The 17856-nt window shown below is 36.4% G+C and overlaps 1 protein-coding gene across 3 annotated transcripts in view; it reads left to right on the top strand.

Annotated features, from left to right (window-relative positions):
- The window catches only part of AP1AR (adaptor related protein complex 1 associated regulatory protein), a 33443-nt gene extending 16274 nt beyond the window's left edge, over positions 1–17169 (top strand). For 2 of the 3 annotated variants that reach the window (XM_032769713.2, XM_032769714.2), the window contains exons 5-11: positions 1543–1639; positions 2431–2529; positions 6046–6107; positions 7323–7396; positions 8377–8505; positions 15068–15329; positions 16346–17169. In XM_032769713.2, the coding sequence (XP_032625604.1) occupies positions 1543–1639; positions 2431–2529; positions 6046–6107; positions 7323–7396; positions 8377–8505; positions 15068–15329; positions 16346–16367 (745 nt within the window). In that variant the 3' untranslated portion in view covers positions 16368–17169. The remainder of the gene's footprint in view (positions 1–1542; positions 1640–2430; positions 2530–6045; positions 6108–7322; positions 7397–8376; positions 8506–15067; positions 15330–16345) is intronic. The other variant, XM_032769715.2, reaches the window with a different exon arrangement.
- The last annotated feature ends 687 nt before the right edge of the window (positions 17170–17856 follow it).

Here is a 17856-nt window from a genome sequence, read left to right as displayed (position 1 = left end):
AGGTAGATCTGTATAATGTACAGCAAGATTGCTGATTGAGTTTATTAAACATTTACTATATTTAAACTACTGGTGCAAAGTTAAAAACAAGTAGCCTTTATTTAGGCATACAAAGATAAAACAATGCAGAATCTTTGTCTGTATTTCCTTTACCTGATTTTCTTAAATATCTTGCCTTTTTAAGCCTTTGGCTTCGGTTTTTGTTCTGTAAGTCAGTTTAAAAAAAAAAAAAATCCCCTTCTAACATCCCACAAAAAATAGTTTCACAAACATTCTGCTAGTTGTGGGGGGAAATCTGGACACGAAAAAGGTTCCAGTGAATTCTCCAGTGCTCTGTAATCTACAGGCTTATACCACTCACTCAATCTTAACTTGGTCCCCTAATATTTGCAAAAATATATACAAATGTTACAAGAACATTACTAAAATTATAAAATCTTTCTATTCCATGAATTCATATCCAACATGCTGTAACATTTAATATATCCTGCAACGTTATCACTTGATTCTGCAACTTCAACGGACGCTGTGTTGGCACAACAACTTGTCTTCAAGAGTGGGGCCTTGCTCCCTGTGAAACACTATGCTCGTTGCTTAGTTGTTACATAATTTTAGGACACTGTATAATCAACATGAAACAGATCCTCCATTCCAGTTCTTTTAATAAACACATTGTTCTGCTCCTCCTACACTTTGATCTGAGAGAATATTTTAAGCTCTGTTATAACTTCAGTTATCTTGGGATTACTTTCCTTTTGAAATCTTTACTATATATTAAATAATACATAATCAAAAATATGTCCAATATTTATTTCTATTAGAGATTAGAAAAAGGGGACACAATTAAATAGGATGGGACAGCTGTTAGTAAAAGGTCATACAGCACTGAGATATTAGTTGGAATCTTTCAATCTTAATTTTGAGGCTTTTATCCTTCTCCTAAAAGGGGCATAACTTTTGTAAAGGGTGAATTCCTTCTTGAGGGAATGCGATTTCATTTAATACACTTTAATATCACATTGCCTTTAATAACATGAGTTTTCATGGGGAATATACCTGCGTATGTAGAGAGAAATAGTAATGCACAACAAACGGGGGTGTAAATCTACCTTGCTGTGCATTAACTGTTTGTGTGGACCACACTCTAAAAGTTCCCTGGAGTGTACTTTGATCTACTTCCATTCCACTAGGGAAGATTTAATGCACAGTAACAGGGTCCACATGACAGTTAGTGTATTGCATACTAGTGTTAGATTTACACCCCAATTTGCTGTGCATTAACTGCTCGTTTAGGTAAGCCCTATAACTTTAAACCTTGTTTTAGATATGAACTGTACTTTCAACCTGCTCCTAGGTTTGGATTAAGGGGCCAGTCAAGTTAGAGCTTCAGATCAGAAGGCTGGCTGAACAATTCAGAATTATAAATTACCTGCTTCCTTCTTTCCCTCATTAGTATGCTTCCATTTATTAGGCTTGTGTTGTTAGTTCCAAGTCTAACTAATCATTTACTAAAGAGTGCCACTGTATTTTCTCCCTCTTCAGGCCTTTGACAGAGGAAGAAATTGCTGATCTGAGAGAGAGACATTATGATTCCATTGCTGAAAAACAGAGAGCATTTGATATGAAACTTCAGTCAGAGGTTGGTGATTGTCTGACTTGGATAATTTTATGATTACAAATAATGGCCTAAACAAGCAGAACAGGTTTTAAATTGTGGCAAATCATTGTTCTTGCATTTATCGGTTAACAGGATTTTTAGTTGGCCAGGTACTGTAGCTGTGCAATTAAATTTGTATGAAAGATGATCACTTAATTCATGTATTGCTTAATTAAAAGGAAAATATAATAAATAAGATAGCTAGTCCTCTCTAGAGAGCTGTTTGAATTCAAAATATGCCAGCCTTTTTCCTTTGGAAAGAAAAAAATTGCTATGTATTTTATTCAGCTTATTTAGTGGGGAGAGGCGAAAAAAATTTTAAATGAAAGAACTTAATTCATCATGTCTGCTTTTAACATCATATCCCATTACTTGTTAATGGGATATGATATGGAAATTAGGGATCACTTCCAGATGAATACCTCTTTAAATGTAATACAAATTCATTTTATGTTTAAAACTAGTTTTATAATGTATATGGTCCTCTGTAAAAAGCCCTTATGTATTTAAAACAGCTCACTATTTTCCCAGTAGGTGTCTTTGTTTTAACAGGGTAATATATATCTGATTCAATTTCATTAGTTGTTTGAAAGAAGAAACTAGCAGACTTGCAATACTTTGCATATTATAATGATCAAGAAGATGGTTTCTGACTATACATTCTGGTAGTTTGGTTTTTGTTTGTCTTTTTATTTAGTAAACTTATGTTTTTATTCATAGGAAGATAGATAGGTTCTGCTTTTGTTAACCCTTATTATTTTGTTCATATACAGTTAGCCTTACAAGAGGAGAAGTTAAGAATAGAAGAAGAGGCTTTATATGCTGCACAACGTGAAGCAGCCAGGGCAGCAAAGCAGAAAAAGCTCTTGGAGGTGAGGGGAAAAAGACCCCAATACATATCAGAGCTTCTGTTCTATATTTTTGTGTACACAGACTATCATAGCTTCATTTATTTTCTCAGAAGTAATTTCTGAGATGCAGCTTGGTTTGTAGTAGTGTCTATTTTCATGCATAGTCCCTAAAGTCTAGTATAAAGTATTTTTATAGCAGAGTAGTGCATGTGTTGCATAAAACATCTGTGCCTATGAATAGTAGTAGTGTTAAATGCCTAGTGCCTGTTGCTATTGAGATTGGAGTCAGCTGATAACACTTAGCCTGGATGTCTTAAAAAAAAAAAAAAAAGGGGGGGGGGGGTTGTTTTCTGTTTATCCAGTAGACAGTTGCTGGTCTGTCTTCTGTGATACTTTGACTTCTTCATGCAAGTGTGGTTATATGAATAATAAAAATCCTACTGTATTTTAGCCCATAATTGTTAGTACATACATTTTTTCACCTCAATTCATTGACTAAAAGATAACGAGTATAAATTGTCTAACTATAAGAAGCATCTGCAAATTTAAAAGAACACTTAGAACTGTACATCTGACTTTTTTCAACATCCATTTAAATGCTGTTTGTGACAGTTGTTACAGTATGCCCAAGAGAACAAAACTTCCTAAACACAGTTTACATGTTAATTACAGACAGTTTTAAAAGCCGGTGGGTAGACTCACTGAAGAAAGTTTAAACTCATGAAAAATGAATCCCTGTAGTCAACAAAACATTAGGTGAGAGCCCATTTTAGGCCTAACTACCATTCAGCCTTATTGAAAATGCAGTAGTTCACTAAATGAACAGTCAAAAAGAACAGGAGTACTTGTGGCACCTTAGAGACTAACAAATTTATTTCAGCATAAGCTTTCGTGGGATATACCCACTTCATCAGATGCATAGAGTGGAAAATACAGTAGGCAGGTAAGAATATACAGCACATGAAAAGATGAGTTACTTTATCCAGCTGGGGGTCACTGCTAACGAGGCCAATTCAATCAAAGTACATGTGACCCATTCCCAGCAGTTGACAAGAAGGTGTAAGTATCAACAGAGGGGAAATTATTTTTTTCTAGTGACCCTGCCACTCCCAATCTTTATTCAGGGCTAATTTGGTGGTGTCAAGTTTGCAAATTAATTCCAGTTCTGCAGTTTCTCACCAGCAAGAGTCTGACATGATGATCATGGCCAGCTCACAGTTCATGGGACACTGTAGGGCAAAGATGAGATCTAGTTTTCTTCCGATATCAAATGTTCCCAAATAGTTTCGAGATGCCTTTCCATTCTGCATTTTTTCCTCTTTTTTTTTTTTTTTCTTTCTTTTTTGCTATTACTGTGTTCTCTATTCTTTCTCAATGGGTTTTTCTCACCTTCTGCTTTTTTTTTTATTTTTCTGTATTTGGTCTCTTTAAGGTCATCATCAGTAATTTGTTTTATGCATAGGACTGTAAAAGTTCTTCGGGAGAAACCCTACCAAATGCCCTGTTCTGAAAACTGGTCTTTCTTACCCAGATCCTAGGACATCTGTAATGCACCATTTTTGTTTTTAAACAGACTACCTTGTTGAAAAAGGTTGAGTGACATTAATCAACATGGAGTGGAGATGGGGAGGAAATTAGTTACTCTTCACAAAGTCTCTAAATCTTATTTTTGTTTTTTAGTTAAAAATATAGTCGTGGCTACAATTAAAAGAAAACAGTAGAGTTCTAATCTTGTTTTAACCATCTTTTAAAAGCACATTTCCGGGACATGAGCTTAAGTTCTGACATGGTCCAAATAAACTAGAATTCATTATAGAAAATTCACAATCCAACTCTTATCTCTGCCTGAAACTCCATGCTTGGCTCAGGCATCGGTCTGTTAATTCAACAAACAGGTGAATCGTTGGAAATATGACAACATATGAACCTGATTTGACCACTGTTGGTTGTTAAATACATCTTGTTTAGTTCATTTGTTTCCAATAGAAATGCAGGTTAAGATACTAAATGTGAGTACAGGTGACATGATCAAGTTCTGCAAAGCAAAACAATAGTTTTGAAATACTTGCGTACCCTGGGACTTACCTTCCAATTTATGGAACAAGTTTAAAGATGGATCTGCTTCATCCAGTAGAAACCAAACATCCAACTTTGCTTAACATATGTGATCCTTTCCTTCCTCCTATCCACCTTCTCTCATTCACCAAGTATCAATAAGAACTGCACTTTCTCCATAACTTCCCAGTTACTCATTACATTCAGAATCTAGTTGTGCTAATACATTACCTGCCACATAATCCACAGTGGGAAAATGCTTTTGTGCCAAGAAAAGGCGTTGTCATATTGGACTTCTGTATTAAATAAAAATTTTCACTAGACCCGTTCAGCCCTTCAGAAAGAGCTCTACTACAGCCATGTTAAAGTGCTTGAATTAATGTTTTGTTTTACAACTCACACTTTTGTCCTTTTTCTCTCCTTTATGTGCCTGAGAAAATATAATTGCTACATACCTGGCTCTTGCTACTAAAAATTAAACTTGCTCATTTCATTTCCTCTTTCTATATAATCAAAGTGAGGTCACACTGATTAATTTAATTAAATCAGTGATGAAACTGACCAGCAGGTACCTGACTGGCCTTACATTTTTATCCCAAATTTTTCTCTCTGGGATTGTGGGGATGGAGATGTTAGTCATCTTAAAATCAAAAACTGTTAAAAAATGAGTGAAACCCTTTGCCCACAACATATATATCGTGAGGCTATAAAAGGAATCCTATTACTAGGTTGTATCTCATATTTTCAATCTGTTTACACATAATGATACAAAGAAGGCTTTAAACTGCAGAATTTAAAGGAACCAACAAATAGTAAAGTTTTTGTTCATGCAAATCAAATACTTTATTATGATATAGAAATATATGTGGCAATATTCCTTGTGCTGAGGTAATGTAAGGAAATAAAATTGCTTCTTTAAAAGCAGATTTTCTTTGTCAGATTAAATGTTTTCTATTGAACATGTTCTACGGACAGAACCAAACTTCCAAATCGTCGTATCTCAACTGCTTTTAGAAAGTACTATGCTGAGATAAGAATAACTGAGATGGAAAGATGCTATGGTGAATAACTCCTCTTATTTTCATGCTTGCAAATAGGATGGTGCCTTGTGATCACATTTCTTGTGTGCAAAATGGGTTAAAATGAAAGAAGACTCTTGCCCTTCAAGTTAGAAGGGACTGGTACCGCCGTGGAGAGAATATACTCATCCTCTGAGATTAAGAAGAAAAAGTTATTTTTATCTGACAAATGCTTCACCTACTTAAGAATCTGTATTAATATAATAAAAGTCCTGTCTCTTTCCCAGCTGAATTGGGGGAACTGGGATAATATTTTTAGGCCATGCAACAGGGAGGTAGTCGATCTCAGGAGGTTGAAACTTGTTTTGATATTTTTAACTGCTTTGAAGGGTATTAAGTCTGTTTCTTCAGAGTGAGTTTTGAAAACTTCCTGATATATGACAACTTACACTTTGTTTGGTAGCCACATAGACTACAGAGGATTATGCCACGAGCACTAGCAGCTAATAATGGAGAAAATCAAAGGTAATATTTTAAATAAAATACCTTTTTTTTTTTTTTTTTTTTTCTGTTTGTTTATTAATGACTAGTAGTGGGGGAGTTTTCAATAAGTGAGGATGTGTTCTTTCCCATCTTCCCCATCTGACTGTTTGAAATAAGGGATATTTTTATTCTGAAAATGCTGTTTTCCCCTCGCCACTAAAAAGTAGTCATTCTTGCATGCCATCATCATACTTACACACCATATTGCATTCCTACTGCCATCCTCTGGAGTTACTGGAATAATACATGCAAAATGCTATTCCAGTCTAGAGTTACCCGAGTTATCCCTTTATCTGATGTGTTTCATGATTCAAATCTGCATTAAAACTGTAAGTTAATCAAACCTGTAATAGAATGGTGTCAAGCTTTGTGCTTTCTGCTGTCACAAAAGATTTTGTTAGTGAAAATAAACTCATGATTTTTATTAGCACCACGATGGGGAGAGGTGGCAGTGGAGGGAATCAAAGAAACAATATTGGGAGCCAAATGAGCAAAGAAAGTGAGCCAAGCAGCCACATTTTGAATGGATCAGAGGGGAATTATATACTTGTTAAGGAGACCAGAGAGAAGATGGTTGCGGTAATTACAGTGAGAGATGAAGAAGGCCTGAACTAGTTTTAGCTGTGTGCATGGGGTGCAGGAGGGGGGATTTTTGAAATACCATGGAGGGAGAAAATGAGGATTTGGATGCTGGATGCATAGGGTAAATGAGAGAGGGAGGAGTCAAAGATAAACTGCCAGGTCATAGGTCTGAGATGACCCAAGATGAAGGTGGTGTTAGTGGTGACAGAGAATGAGGGAAGAGGAGTGAATTTGGGAGGAAGGTTCAGGGAGTCCAGTTTTAGCCATGTTAAGTTACCTGCAAGTTATCAAAGGAGATGTTAGAGAGCAGGGATGTAGGATTGGAAGGAAGGAAGGAGACAAATATGGAGTGGAATGTAATTTTGCAAGTTATCTGCGTAAAGATGGTAGCTGAAACCGCATGAGCAGACATGATTTCCTAAGGTTAACAAGAGGATGCCATGTACAATGCTCTGTGAGATCCCCATGAAAAGTGAGAGATGAGAACCTATTTAAAGACGCTAATTCATATGGACTTTTTAAAATGGTGGACCTATAAATATGCCAGAAAATCATAAATGCTAGGCTTGATCACTGATACCTCTGGATGTAATAAGCAAAATGTTGATTTTACAGCTCAGTGGCAGAGGAGGAGTTTGATTGTTCTTTGAGAAATATGAAGCTCCACTATGAAGCTTTTCGAAGTAGCAGTAAGTGATTTTCAACGTACATTTTGAAATTAGATGTTCTTTAACTGTGGAGCAAATTGTGTTTTGAATATCCTTAAGAAAAATCTCCTTGTTTTCCCACTTTTGGGTCTTTACTTCTGTATACGACAAGATAGGAACTGCTGTTCCTCTTGGATTTTTGAGTTCTGGAGGCATCTGGAGATGTACTTCATATATCCTTTAGACAGGTACCCTTTATTGTATCCAGCACTTAAAGTTGTTTGTTCTAATAAAACGAGTTTTGAACTAGCACCCAAACTGAGCTCCTCAGGCTGACTTCTACTAGCAATCCAGAGTTTTCCAGCACTGAAGTGGCAGTGTCCCACACAGACATCCCAGAGAACACCTAGGAGTTGCAGGAGAAGGTCCTGTATATTAGTGGTTTTCAACCTGCAGTCCGTAGATTCCTGAGGGTTCGCAGACTATCTAAGATTTTGCTCCAAATTTTTTAGGGTTCCGCAAATGAGAAAAGGTTGAAAGCCATTGCTGTATATGGTACTCTTACCCTTGAATCAGTTCTGACCCAGTACCCCATTATCTTATTAATGGACTTTGTATTGTTGGAAGCGCAGTCTCTGAAGTATAAAAAGTGTGTCTGGCTGCTTGTAATTAAGGATCCTGTAGAACTCTAGAAATCCTTGTTAACCCTGGCCAGATTCCAACTTGGATAATTGCATTCTATGTCTAAATCCCTGTGTAATTTTAATTGGATACAGTTTTCTTCACTGTCCTACCTTAATTGTTTGTTGTTGTGAACTGTTAAAAAGCTGCTGTATGCTCTCCCAAAGGAGGATACATTAAATTGGTGGATGGAAGTGATTCATCAAATAGTGATGCTAATTTTAGTTGGTTTGCAAAGTGCTTAGATTCTAAATAAAAATTGCTGTGGATATGTGATAGTTTTGGCTATTAAATCTTGAACCCAAATATGTATGTGAATTAAAAACACCTTCTTGATGTAGGACTTTCATCTGATGCTACCATTCTGACACCAAACACAGAGAGCAGCTGTGACTTAATGACCAAAACAAAATCAACAAGTGGAAATGATGACAGCACTTCGCTAGATCTAGAGTGGGAAGATGAAGAAGGTACTTACTCTGTCATACAGTGTTGTTTGTCATACAAACCTTCTATAGGTCAAAAACATTCACCATTTCAATGACTGTATGTAGTTTGACAACACCAAAAAATGCTGTTTCTTCTAAAGAAGAAAATGGCTTAACATTTTGAGCCTGCTTTTTTAAATGTGTGTTTTTTATTCTCTTTTAAGATCACACTGTTGGTGACGGTGATGATTTTGTCATAGGAATATTAGATTAAATAAGTTTATTAGAATAACTCTAATTTCACCTGTCTGAGCAATGAAAACTAAGTTCCTTAGAGTCTTCAGCAAATTTGCTTCAGGTTTCAATATTGCATGGTAACCTCACTAGTAGTAAACCTGCAACAAAATATAACAGTAAAGAAATACTGCCCTCTTGTGAGCAAGTAGCATCAGAAATTGATTACTACTGCTTGCTTTTATTGTTTCACTATCTAGAATGTAAAAATAATTAATTTAACGGATATGCACAGACTGTTTAAAGGTAAATATATTCCTTACAATTTAAATAGGATTTCCATTCTTCACACACAACCCAAAAATGTAGTGATCTGGAGAAAACCTACAACTTGGTCTTAAATTCACTTTTGAAAGGCAGAATTTTCTTTTAGTTTTCTGAAAATATCCAGGCTCATTATTTGAGCATATTTCTATATTGGGTGAATTTCTGCTGAAGTAACCTGAGCCTAGACAGTGATTTGTTGTGTTTTGTTTTGTTTTTTTGGTATATCATGTTAAGTACCTTGAACTTTATCCATTAGTGGATAGGCAGCCAGTGCAGAGAGTGGGTATTATATGCTCTCCTTGGCCTGGCCCTGCCCCACACTCATACCACAAAAAGCCAGAAAGGTTGGAAGGGTATGGGGAAAGCTTTGCGTGCTCAAGTTCTTATATATGATCTGGTTATACTCTCTTTCTGTTAATGAACAGGGGATTGTTTGATTGTAGACCAAAGGTATACCAATTTTTAAAATGGGTCTCTGCCTAATGGCAACCTAACTAGAATAAATCTTGTGAGGGAATTATACTTTGCGTGACCAAAAGACTTTTCCAAGTTAGGGAGCTCTGAACTAAGACTTTTGGAAATGTCTAAGTTTGTCTGTATACCTTTTACTTCATCTTCAAATTAGATGACTAGTAGTGGTAGTAAATATTTATATTGTGATAGTGCCCAAAGACCCCCATTGGGATTGGGGCAGCTTTGTACTGGGTGCTCTATGAACACAAAAGAGAGAATCCCTGCCATAAAGACCAAGAGTAGACCAAGGGAAGGAGAAGAGGATACATCATAAGTCAGATGAGCATTATGAAGAATAGGCAATAATAGTAGTGGTGTGGTATGGTATAATATTTGCAGCATATTTAATCCTGTTTGGTATAGTAATTTGATAAAGTGTTGAAGCCAAGGCAAGGGAATTCTAGATTAGTCCTTGTCCTAACAGTTAAAGAGAAACTGATCTCAGAAGTAAAAGTTGATAGCTTAGGTACAAGTTATCATGACTTGGTCACATTTATAATATGCATACAGAAGGAAGTCGAGGCTAGTAAAAAAATAAGAAACACGTGTGCGCACGCGCACACACACACATATATACTTTAATAGGGCTAGTTTCACAAAGCTGAAAACAATTGTGAGTCAAATCTGCTGAGAGGAAGAATTTAATTAGAAAAATGTGAATGATGATTGGGAGTAATTTTAAGAACCTTATTAGATGCCCAAAAATCCACAATCGAGGAAGAAGGCTGTGATGGTTAAAAAACCAGCGTGGTTTAATTCAGAAGTGAAGGCAGCTTTAAAACGAATGGGAGAAAGGGGTTGTTCAAAGTAATGGATATATTAGGAATTGTAGAAAATTGATAAGGAAAGGTAAGAGATTTCTCCTAGTATCCATGGCCAGCAGAGTTAAGGACAATAAGGAGTTTTTTAAATATATAAAGAATCCTGACAAAGGTATTAGTCCATTACTAGAGGGAGATGGTAGCATTATCAGTAATAGTGCAAAAAAACAGAGTGGTCAAGAAATATTTCTGTTCTGAATTTGGAGGGGGAAACAGATGATGCAGTCTCATCTTAAAGTTACTTCTGGGGGAATTCTGTGCCAAAAAAAGTCTGTGCACAATATTTTAAAATTCTGCATATTTTATTTGTCAAAATAGCACAATATAATCATACTAGTTTCAATTATTTTGGTAATTTATTTCAAAATACCTGTCAGCAAGTATGTCTCTAACAATATAGACAACAAAAGATTCAGGAAATGTTTTTGGACAAACAGATTTACTCCGCATATTAATACAGAACTTTGAGTAATTCATTTAAACTACAATACAGACACTTATTTCCTGGACCCCTCAGAAGCAGTGTAAAGGCTTAGGGGGAGTCAGGTAACGGAGGAACTGATGGAAATAAAAGTAATTTCTGGGAAGGAGCCTGGGGTGAACCTGGGATGTGGGTGGGAGAAGTATGGTACAGGGTTTTTTGGGGGGAGAGGATTGTTAGGGAATGGGGGATCCTTTTCTATGCAGAACCTGGCTGACCCCTAGTCTCTCCCATTCAGTCAAGCACATCTGCTCCATCCCCATGTGTGCCTGCACCCCCACTCCCATTTAGGTCCCGCCCTACTCTGTTTCCCTCACCCCCCTCTATTCCATGCCTCCTCACCTGGCCCCACAGGCAGGGCCCTGTGAGAAGCCTCTCCGTCTTCCTATCCATCACTGCCTGCTACATCGGGTGAGCTGGCTGCCCTTTGCTCTGGTGCCACAGCAGCCCTGGTAGTCAAAAGGTGTAACTGCAGTGTCTGTCTAATAGAATGTGTTTTCTGCCGGGGGGGATCTGCAGGGGACATGAATTCTGCGTGTATACAGTGTTGCAGAATTCTCCCAGGTGTATACAGTGATGGTAACCCTCTTTCCATTTCACTAGTGTCCCTGTAAGTTGTTAAACAGAAGCTACTAAAGTTGAACATTTTTAAATCAGCAGGTCTAGATAACTTGCATCCAAGAGTTTTAAAAGAACATGCTCAAGAGCTCATTAAACTATTACTATTGATTTTCAGTGGGTCTTTGAATACTGGGAAAGTTCCAGTGTAGAACTGATAAATGAAATTGTTTTTAATTGTTCACTTTATTAATGTAAGTTCTGTTCACCATTCACTACACTTGCCTGCATTGTAACTTCTGTTCACTGTTTTATTTTGTATTTCATATGACTTGGCATTGTGCCTCTCACATACAACTTTGTATTAGAAAATTGGTAGAAAACTTTGTATCAAATGTTATAGCCCCTAAGAATAGTATAGTTACCCCAAGTAAAAAAAAATGTGCCTTTTTGCTAGAAGTAGAATAAAATCTCCCCCCCCTCCCCAATTGCCCCATTGACTGAATGAGGTGTGAATGAGTAAGCTTGGAAGACACCCACCTCCAGACAGCTACAACAGTTAAAGAGGGAATGGAAGCCAGAGCAAAGGACAATACAACTTTGTCAAGTGGGCCCAATAAAAAAAAGCAGACATATTGACGACCTCAGGGATTAGAAGCAAGCACCTTCTTTAGAAAACGCCCTCTTTGAGCAGCATTGGGACAACACCCAGAAAAAAAAGCAGCACAAAGCACAGACCAACGGACACAGACCCAGATTTTGAATCTGGTCTGGATTTGCATAAGAGGGAAGCTGCTATAAATACAAGGTGTCTTGCAGAAGGACCCTGGGTCTCGTCTTGTCACCATCGGAGCATCGATCCGGATCGGCAGAAGCCTGGCTCCACCTCTCCCCCCCATCTAACTCACCTGGCCAGTGCAGTTAAGGGGAGCAACTAGCTGGTAACAACAGCAAGACGAAGTGTGTTTGTTTGTGTGTGTGTGTGTGTGAATGCATGACTGTAATATATCATATGCATATGATAGAGTATTAATTAATACCTGTATTACTAATAAATGTGGCATTTTGCCTTAATCCCCCTGAAAAGATCCCATATAGTACTTTGAGTACAACACCAGGAGACCAGAAGAGAGCTAATTTTTAAAAAGGGTAAATGGGATGACCTAGGTATTCGTAGGCCTATCAGCCTGACGTCAATCCCAGGCAAAACAGAGTAGCTGATATGGGACTAAGTTAATAAAGAACTAATGGAGGGTAATGTAATTAATGTGAATCAGTATAAGTTTATGAAAAATAGATCCTATCAAACTAACTTGACATCTTTTTTTGATGAGATTACAAAGTTTGGTTGATTAAAAGTAACAGTGTTCATGTAGTATACTTAGACTTCTCTAAGGCATTTTACTTGGTACCGCACAACATTTTGATTAAAAAACTAGAATGATATAAAATTAACATGGCACATATTAAATGGCTTATAAACTGGCTAAATGATGGGTCTCAAAATGTAAGTGTAAAAAGGGGGAGGTCATCGAGTGTGTATGTCTCCAGTGGGATCCTGTGGGAGTTGGTTCTTGGCCCTATGCTGTTTAACATCTTTATCAATGACCTGGGAGAAAACACACAATCATCACTGATAAAGTTTGCAGATGACACAGATCGGGGAAGTGGTAAATAACAAAGAGGACAGGTCACTGATTAGGAGTGATCTAGATTGCTGGAGGCCAGTTTACTAAGCAAACAATAACATATAGCCATATTAAAATACATGTGGGAACAAAAATTTGGGGGTTGTGGTGGATAATCAGCTGAACATGAACTCCCAATGTGATGCTGGGGCCAAAAGAGCCAACGCAATCCTGGGTTGCATAAACGGGAATCTCAAGTAGGGATATAGATGTAAAATAACTTCTGTATTTGGCACTGGTACAGCCACTCCTGAAATACTGTGTCCAGTTCTGGTGTCCATAATTCAAGGAGAATATTGATACATAGGAGAGGGTTCAGAGAAGAGCCATGATAATGATTAAAGGATTGGAAAACATGCCTTATAGTGATAGACTCAAGAAGCTCAATATATTTAGCTTAACAAAGAGAAGGTTAAGGGGTGACTTGATTACAGTCAGTAAGTACCTGCATGAGGAATACACATTTAATAATGGGGTCTTGAATCTAGCAGGGAAAGGTATAACATGAGTCAGTGGCTAGAAGCTGAAGCTAGACAAATTCAGACTGTAAACAAGGTGTAAACTTTTAACAGTGAGAGTGATTAACCATTGGAACAATTTACCGTCACTGATATTTTTTTAAATCAAAATTTGATCTTTTCCTAAAAGATTTGCTGTAGGAATTATTTTGGGGAAGTTCTACGGCCTGTATTATACAGGAGGATAGGCTAAATTATCACAGTGGTCCCTTCTGGCCTTGGAATCTATAAATTTACTGATATTTTCTATTTTTACTCTGAATATCTTTATGATAAATAGGTTGTCACATACAGTTAACATGGAACTGCAATAAAGTTACACTATCATTTCACCCAGTTAACGGTATAACTTGTTAAAGGGTACTTGTATCTTTATTGATGACACCTTCAGTGAAGTGTCAGTAGCAAAGGAACAAAGAGATTGAAATATTGCTAAACTTCACAAGTACCCAGTGAGTGGATGTAAACTTTTTTTCCTGGAATCTCAAGTGATAAAGGATGTTTATTTGATAAATAGCATACTACAAGTGAAGCAGAATCACTGCAGTAATCCAAGTTTAAAATGAGAGGGATTTAATTAGGAGGGTGGGGTAAACCTGACCATAATGAGAACAGAGGCACAGTAAATCTTTTATTGTCTCTACAAGCTTTCACTTCTTGCCGTTGGCAGAGGAGACAGTTTATGCAGCTCTGGAGATAACGCAGCATTCTCTGCATTGCTAACATCTCTGTCTTTTGGAAAATCTCTAACCTGTTATGCACATTTCTGATCAACTTGACTTACTTTGTGTATGTATCTTGAATTTGTCCTCTTTGTATAAAGCAAACTGGTATCGGTGTCTAGGGAAACACAATTTCTGAACTTCAGAATCCGTTTCACTCAGTGAAGATTTCTTCTGATATCGCTGTGTCAGGAAGCTGCAAGCAGATACATTACTACAGATCATATGGTTTAACAGGAGTTAGTAGCTTTCATAGAAATTTCATGGAACCAGAAGGTTTTTGATATGTCTGTATGTGTTCAGAATACATACATTCCTATCAAGTAGAAAGGGCATCAGATTCGTTAGTGGGAAAGACTATCAACAAACCTGATCCTATTTAGCCATGCTTCTTGCCTTTTTTTTTTTTTTTTTTTTTTTAAATTAAAGATAAACTAGTTTCGTTATCAAACAGGTAATCAGTTTCCTTGTGGCCAGTTAACGACTGAAGAAGATATTGATGCCCTTACTTGCAATGACATGAACAAGACTGCTTGCAGACTGAGATACTAGTCAGTAAGAGCAAAAGTATCAGAAGCTGGCTCTAAAAGTGTTCTTGTTATCATTTAATATTTTAGCAAAAATGTGATGACACATTCTCCTCTTCCCATGGTGTCTGTGCAATCCCCCCCGTTCTTGGCTCCCCCCTCCCCCAAAAAAAAACTTTTAAAAAGCCACAACTTTTTTTAATCTTAAATTGCAGGCATGAACAGAATGATTCCAATAAGAGAGCGCTCTAAAACAGAAGAAGATATACTCCGAGCAGCACTGAAATTTAGCAGCAAGAAGACAGGAAGTAATCCAACCTCAGCTTCTGATGATTCAAATGGTTTGGAGTGGGAGAATGATTTTGTTAGTGCTGAGATGGATGATAATGGCAATTCAGAGTATGCTGGATTTGTGAATCCTGTAATAGAACTGTCTGTGTCAGTCATAAATAAACTCGATGCTGATCAACAAGACAGGTAGTGAAATTGTGTGGCTGTTATTAATGGCAAAATGTTTAAAGTTAAATAGAGTTGCAGAAATGTGAGGCTTGTGTAAGAAAAGGAAGGAAACCATATATACTCAATAGCAAGGAATGAGAGTGATTTGTTATCTGAGTTACTTCAGAATTAAGTGCAATTTTATCATCTACCTTATAAATGTTTATGAAAATACTGGGGTGATTCTATCTTGTATTTCTGGAAACTTGGGATTCGTATAAAATTATCTGCACTAATTTAAGATTCACAGCTTGACATACCTATATTTTAACTAACCACTTCATTTCAGTGTATTTCTCCTGATTTGTTTTACATGTCATTGGCCTAATATTTATCTTGAAAATAAATATCCTACATAAGTTATCTTAATACTTGAATGTATTAAGTGGTGGGTAAGGATCTGTGGCCTGCAATGTGCAGGAGCTCAAACTAGATTATCGTGATGGTCCCTTCTGACCTTAAAGTCTGAGAATGTGAAAGCAGTGAGAGATTACTTTTATAAATTGCCTTTTTCCATTATCTGTTTGATTTGTTCTTTAACATACAGAGGCCAAGTCAATAGTTTATCACGTGTGAAATTGTCTGTTTGCAACTGGTTTATTACCTCAACGTATTTCTTAGCTTTTTTTTAAATTTGAATTTTCTTGTACCAAGCATGATGATTCCAATGGCATAGAAACAAAATTAGACCAGATTTGTCATGTAAAATGATGTATTATGTTTAGTGAAAGTATGCTACCTAAAGATTTTTTTTATAGCTGCTTTTCTGTACTTCAGCAGGAAATTTTGAAATTTGAAAGTTAAAGGAAAATTTAGAGGACTAAAGGTTCAGTTTTTTTCACTTGCAGCTCATCAAATGCTGCTAGTACAAAAGTGTTTAGAGAGACTTAACTTGTAGAATACTTATAATTTCTTTACCTTGTATGAATCATTCTTAAAGGCAGCATTATTTGAACAGGCTTGCAGTATGTGGAAAAAAATTACTTCTCTGCTAGGTTTGGAAGAAAGAGATCCTAAAACAGAGTTCCTGTGGCTATATTAACACAAAACAGTATATTGAACTTTTCCAGCTTTCCTGTGCTTTGTAACTGGATAGTTACCATCGCTGATATGGGCTGAAACTTAAGCAGGCCTTCAATTACCGCTGACCTTGTGGAATCTGATGCATATTCGCCCCTTAAGTTTTGATTATGAATTATGTAAAACAAAAACTAACTGAAGAGACTGTGTAAAACACAACTGTAAATGTGTTTTTTCTCAAGCTTGCAGTAAAGCTTTACTCTCCTAATGTAAATTGTGTGTTCCTCTATAGCATCTTTCTGAATAAGGATTTTCATGTGTGGCTCTTTATTTTTAGAATAAAGGCAATGCACTTCCTCCAAGTTACAAAAAGCTACATCATCAGAAATAACTATATATTATCTAAAGTGTGTAACCCATTTGGATATGAGTCCCTATAATGTGGTAGGGTCATGGTAGTTTGATCTTCTTCATGCCTTTTATCTAAAATTAAAACACCAGACACTTTGACTAAATATGTACATACAGTGACACTTTAGGAAACAGCTAAGTCTTTTAATGTACTTAACATTCCATTTCTTAATTTAAGTTCTAGCTATGTTGTTGGAAATATTTTAACTTAATATCTACATTTACAATGCCTGTAATGTTTTTTAAAAATTTGTATACATCAAATGTATATTTTTGTTTTGGTGTAAGCAACTACTGTGTAATTTTTTTCTTGACATATTCATATTCTAAGGAAAGGCAACTTCCTCAATCTGTAAATAAACTTTTTTTACTTGAAAACTAACCCACACTTCCTTTGTCACTTTTTTCTGTTTAAAAAAACATGTTCTGCAAACCATGGTCACAAGCGAACTACTGTTGATGACAGAGTCTTGATTGTTGAGCAAGAAGGGGGAAGATATAACCTGGACTGCAGATTATTTTATTATAGTGACACACATGGTTATTAGTAGCATTCTGTTTTCACAGTTAAGAGTTGCAATCATTTTGACTTAAAAATGACAATGGAGTCAGTATTTTTCTTAAAATTTAAGAAAAATGACTGAATGACAGAAACTGCTTTTAAACAGCCATTGAAACAGTTCTGCAGTATATATGCTCACAGCCTTGAAACGGTATAAATGAATATAATTAAAATTATGATTTTTGAAGGATGGAAATATCTTTACTTCATCATGCTCAGTGTGAAAGTAGAATTAATTATATTGTACAAATAAGAATGGATTAAAGAAATGTTGTATGTACCTTTAAGCAGAAATAAGAAATGTTGAAATACAGGTGCCAGGAAAAAAAACATTAGGCATAAACAAGGGTGCTAATGGCGAAACATTAACAGAAGATCGGTAATAGTAAGGAAATAAGATATGCATGCCTCGCCCAGGTAAACTTATCAGATTCTGCTTCCTTCTGTTATCTTGTTAAGTGCTCCACCCTTTTATCTGTATAAATAAGATAGTTTGTGTAATCTTTGTATGGT

This window comes from Chelonoidis abingdonii, chromosome 5 (assembly GCF_003597395.2).
Source record: "Chelonoidis abingdonii isolate Lonesome George chromosome 5, CheloAbing_2.0, whole genome shotgun sequence".
NCBI classification, from domain to species: domain Eukaryota; kingdom Metazoa; phylum Chordata; order Testudines; family Testudinidae; genus Chelonoidis; species Chelonoidis abingdonii.
The sequence above is the reverse complement of the archived record's forward strand: the minus strand, read 5'-3'. Positions and strand labels throughout refer to the sequence as shown.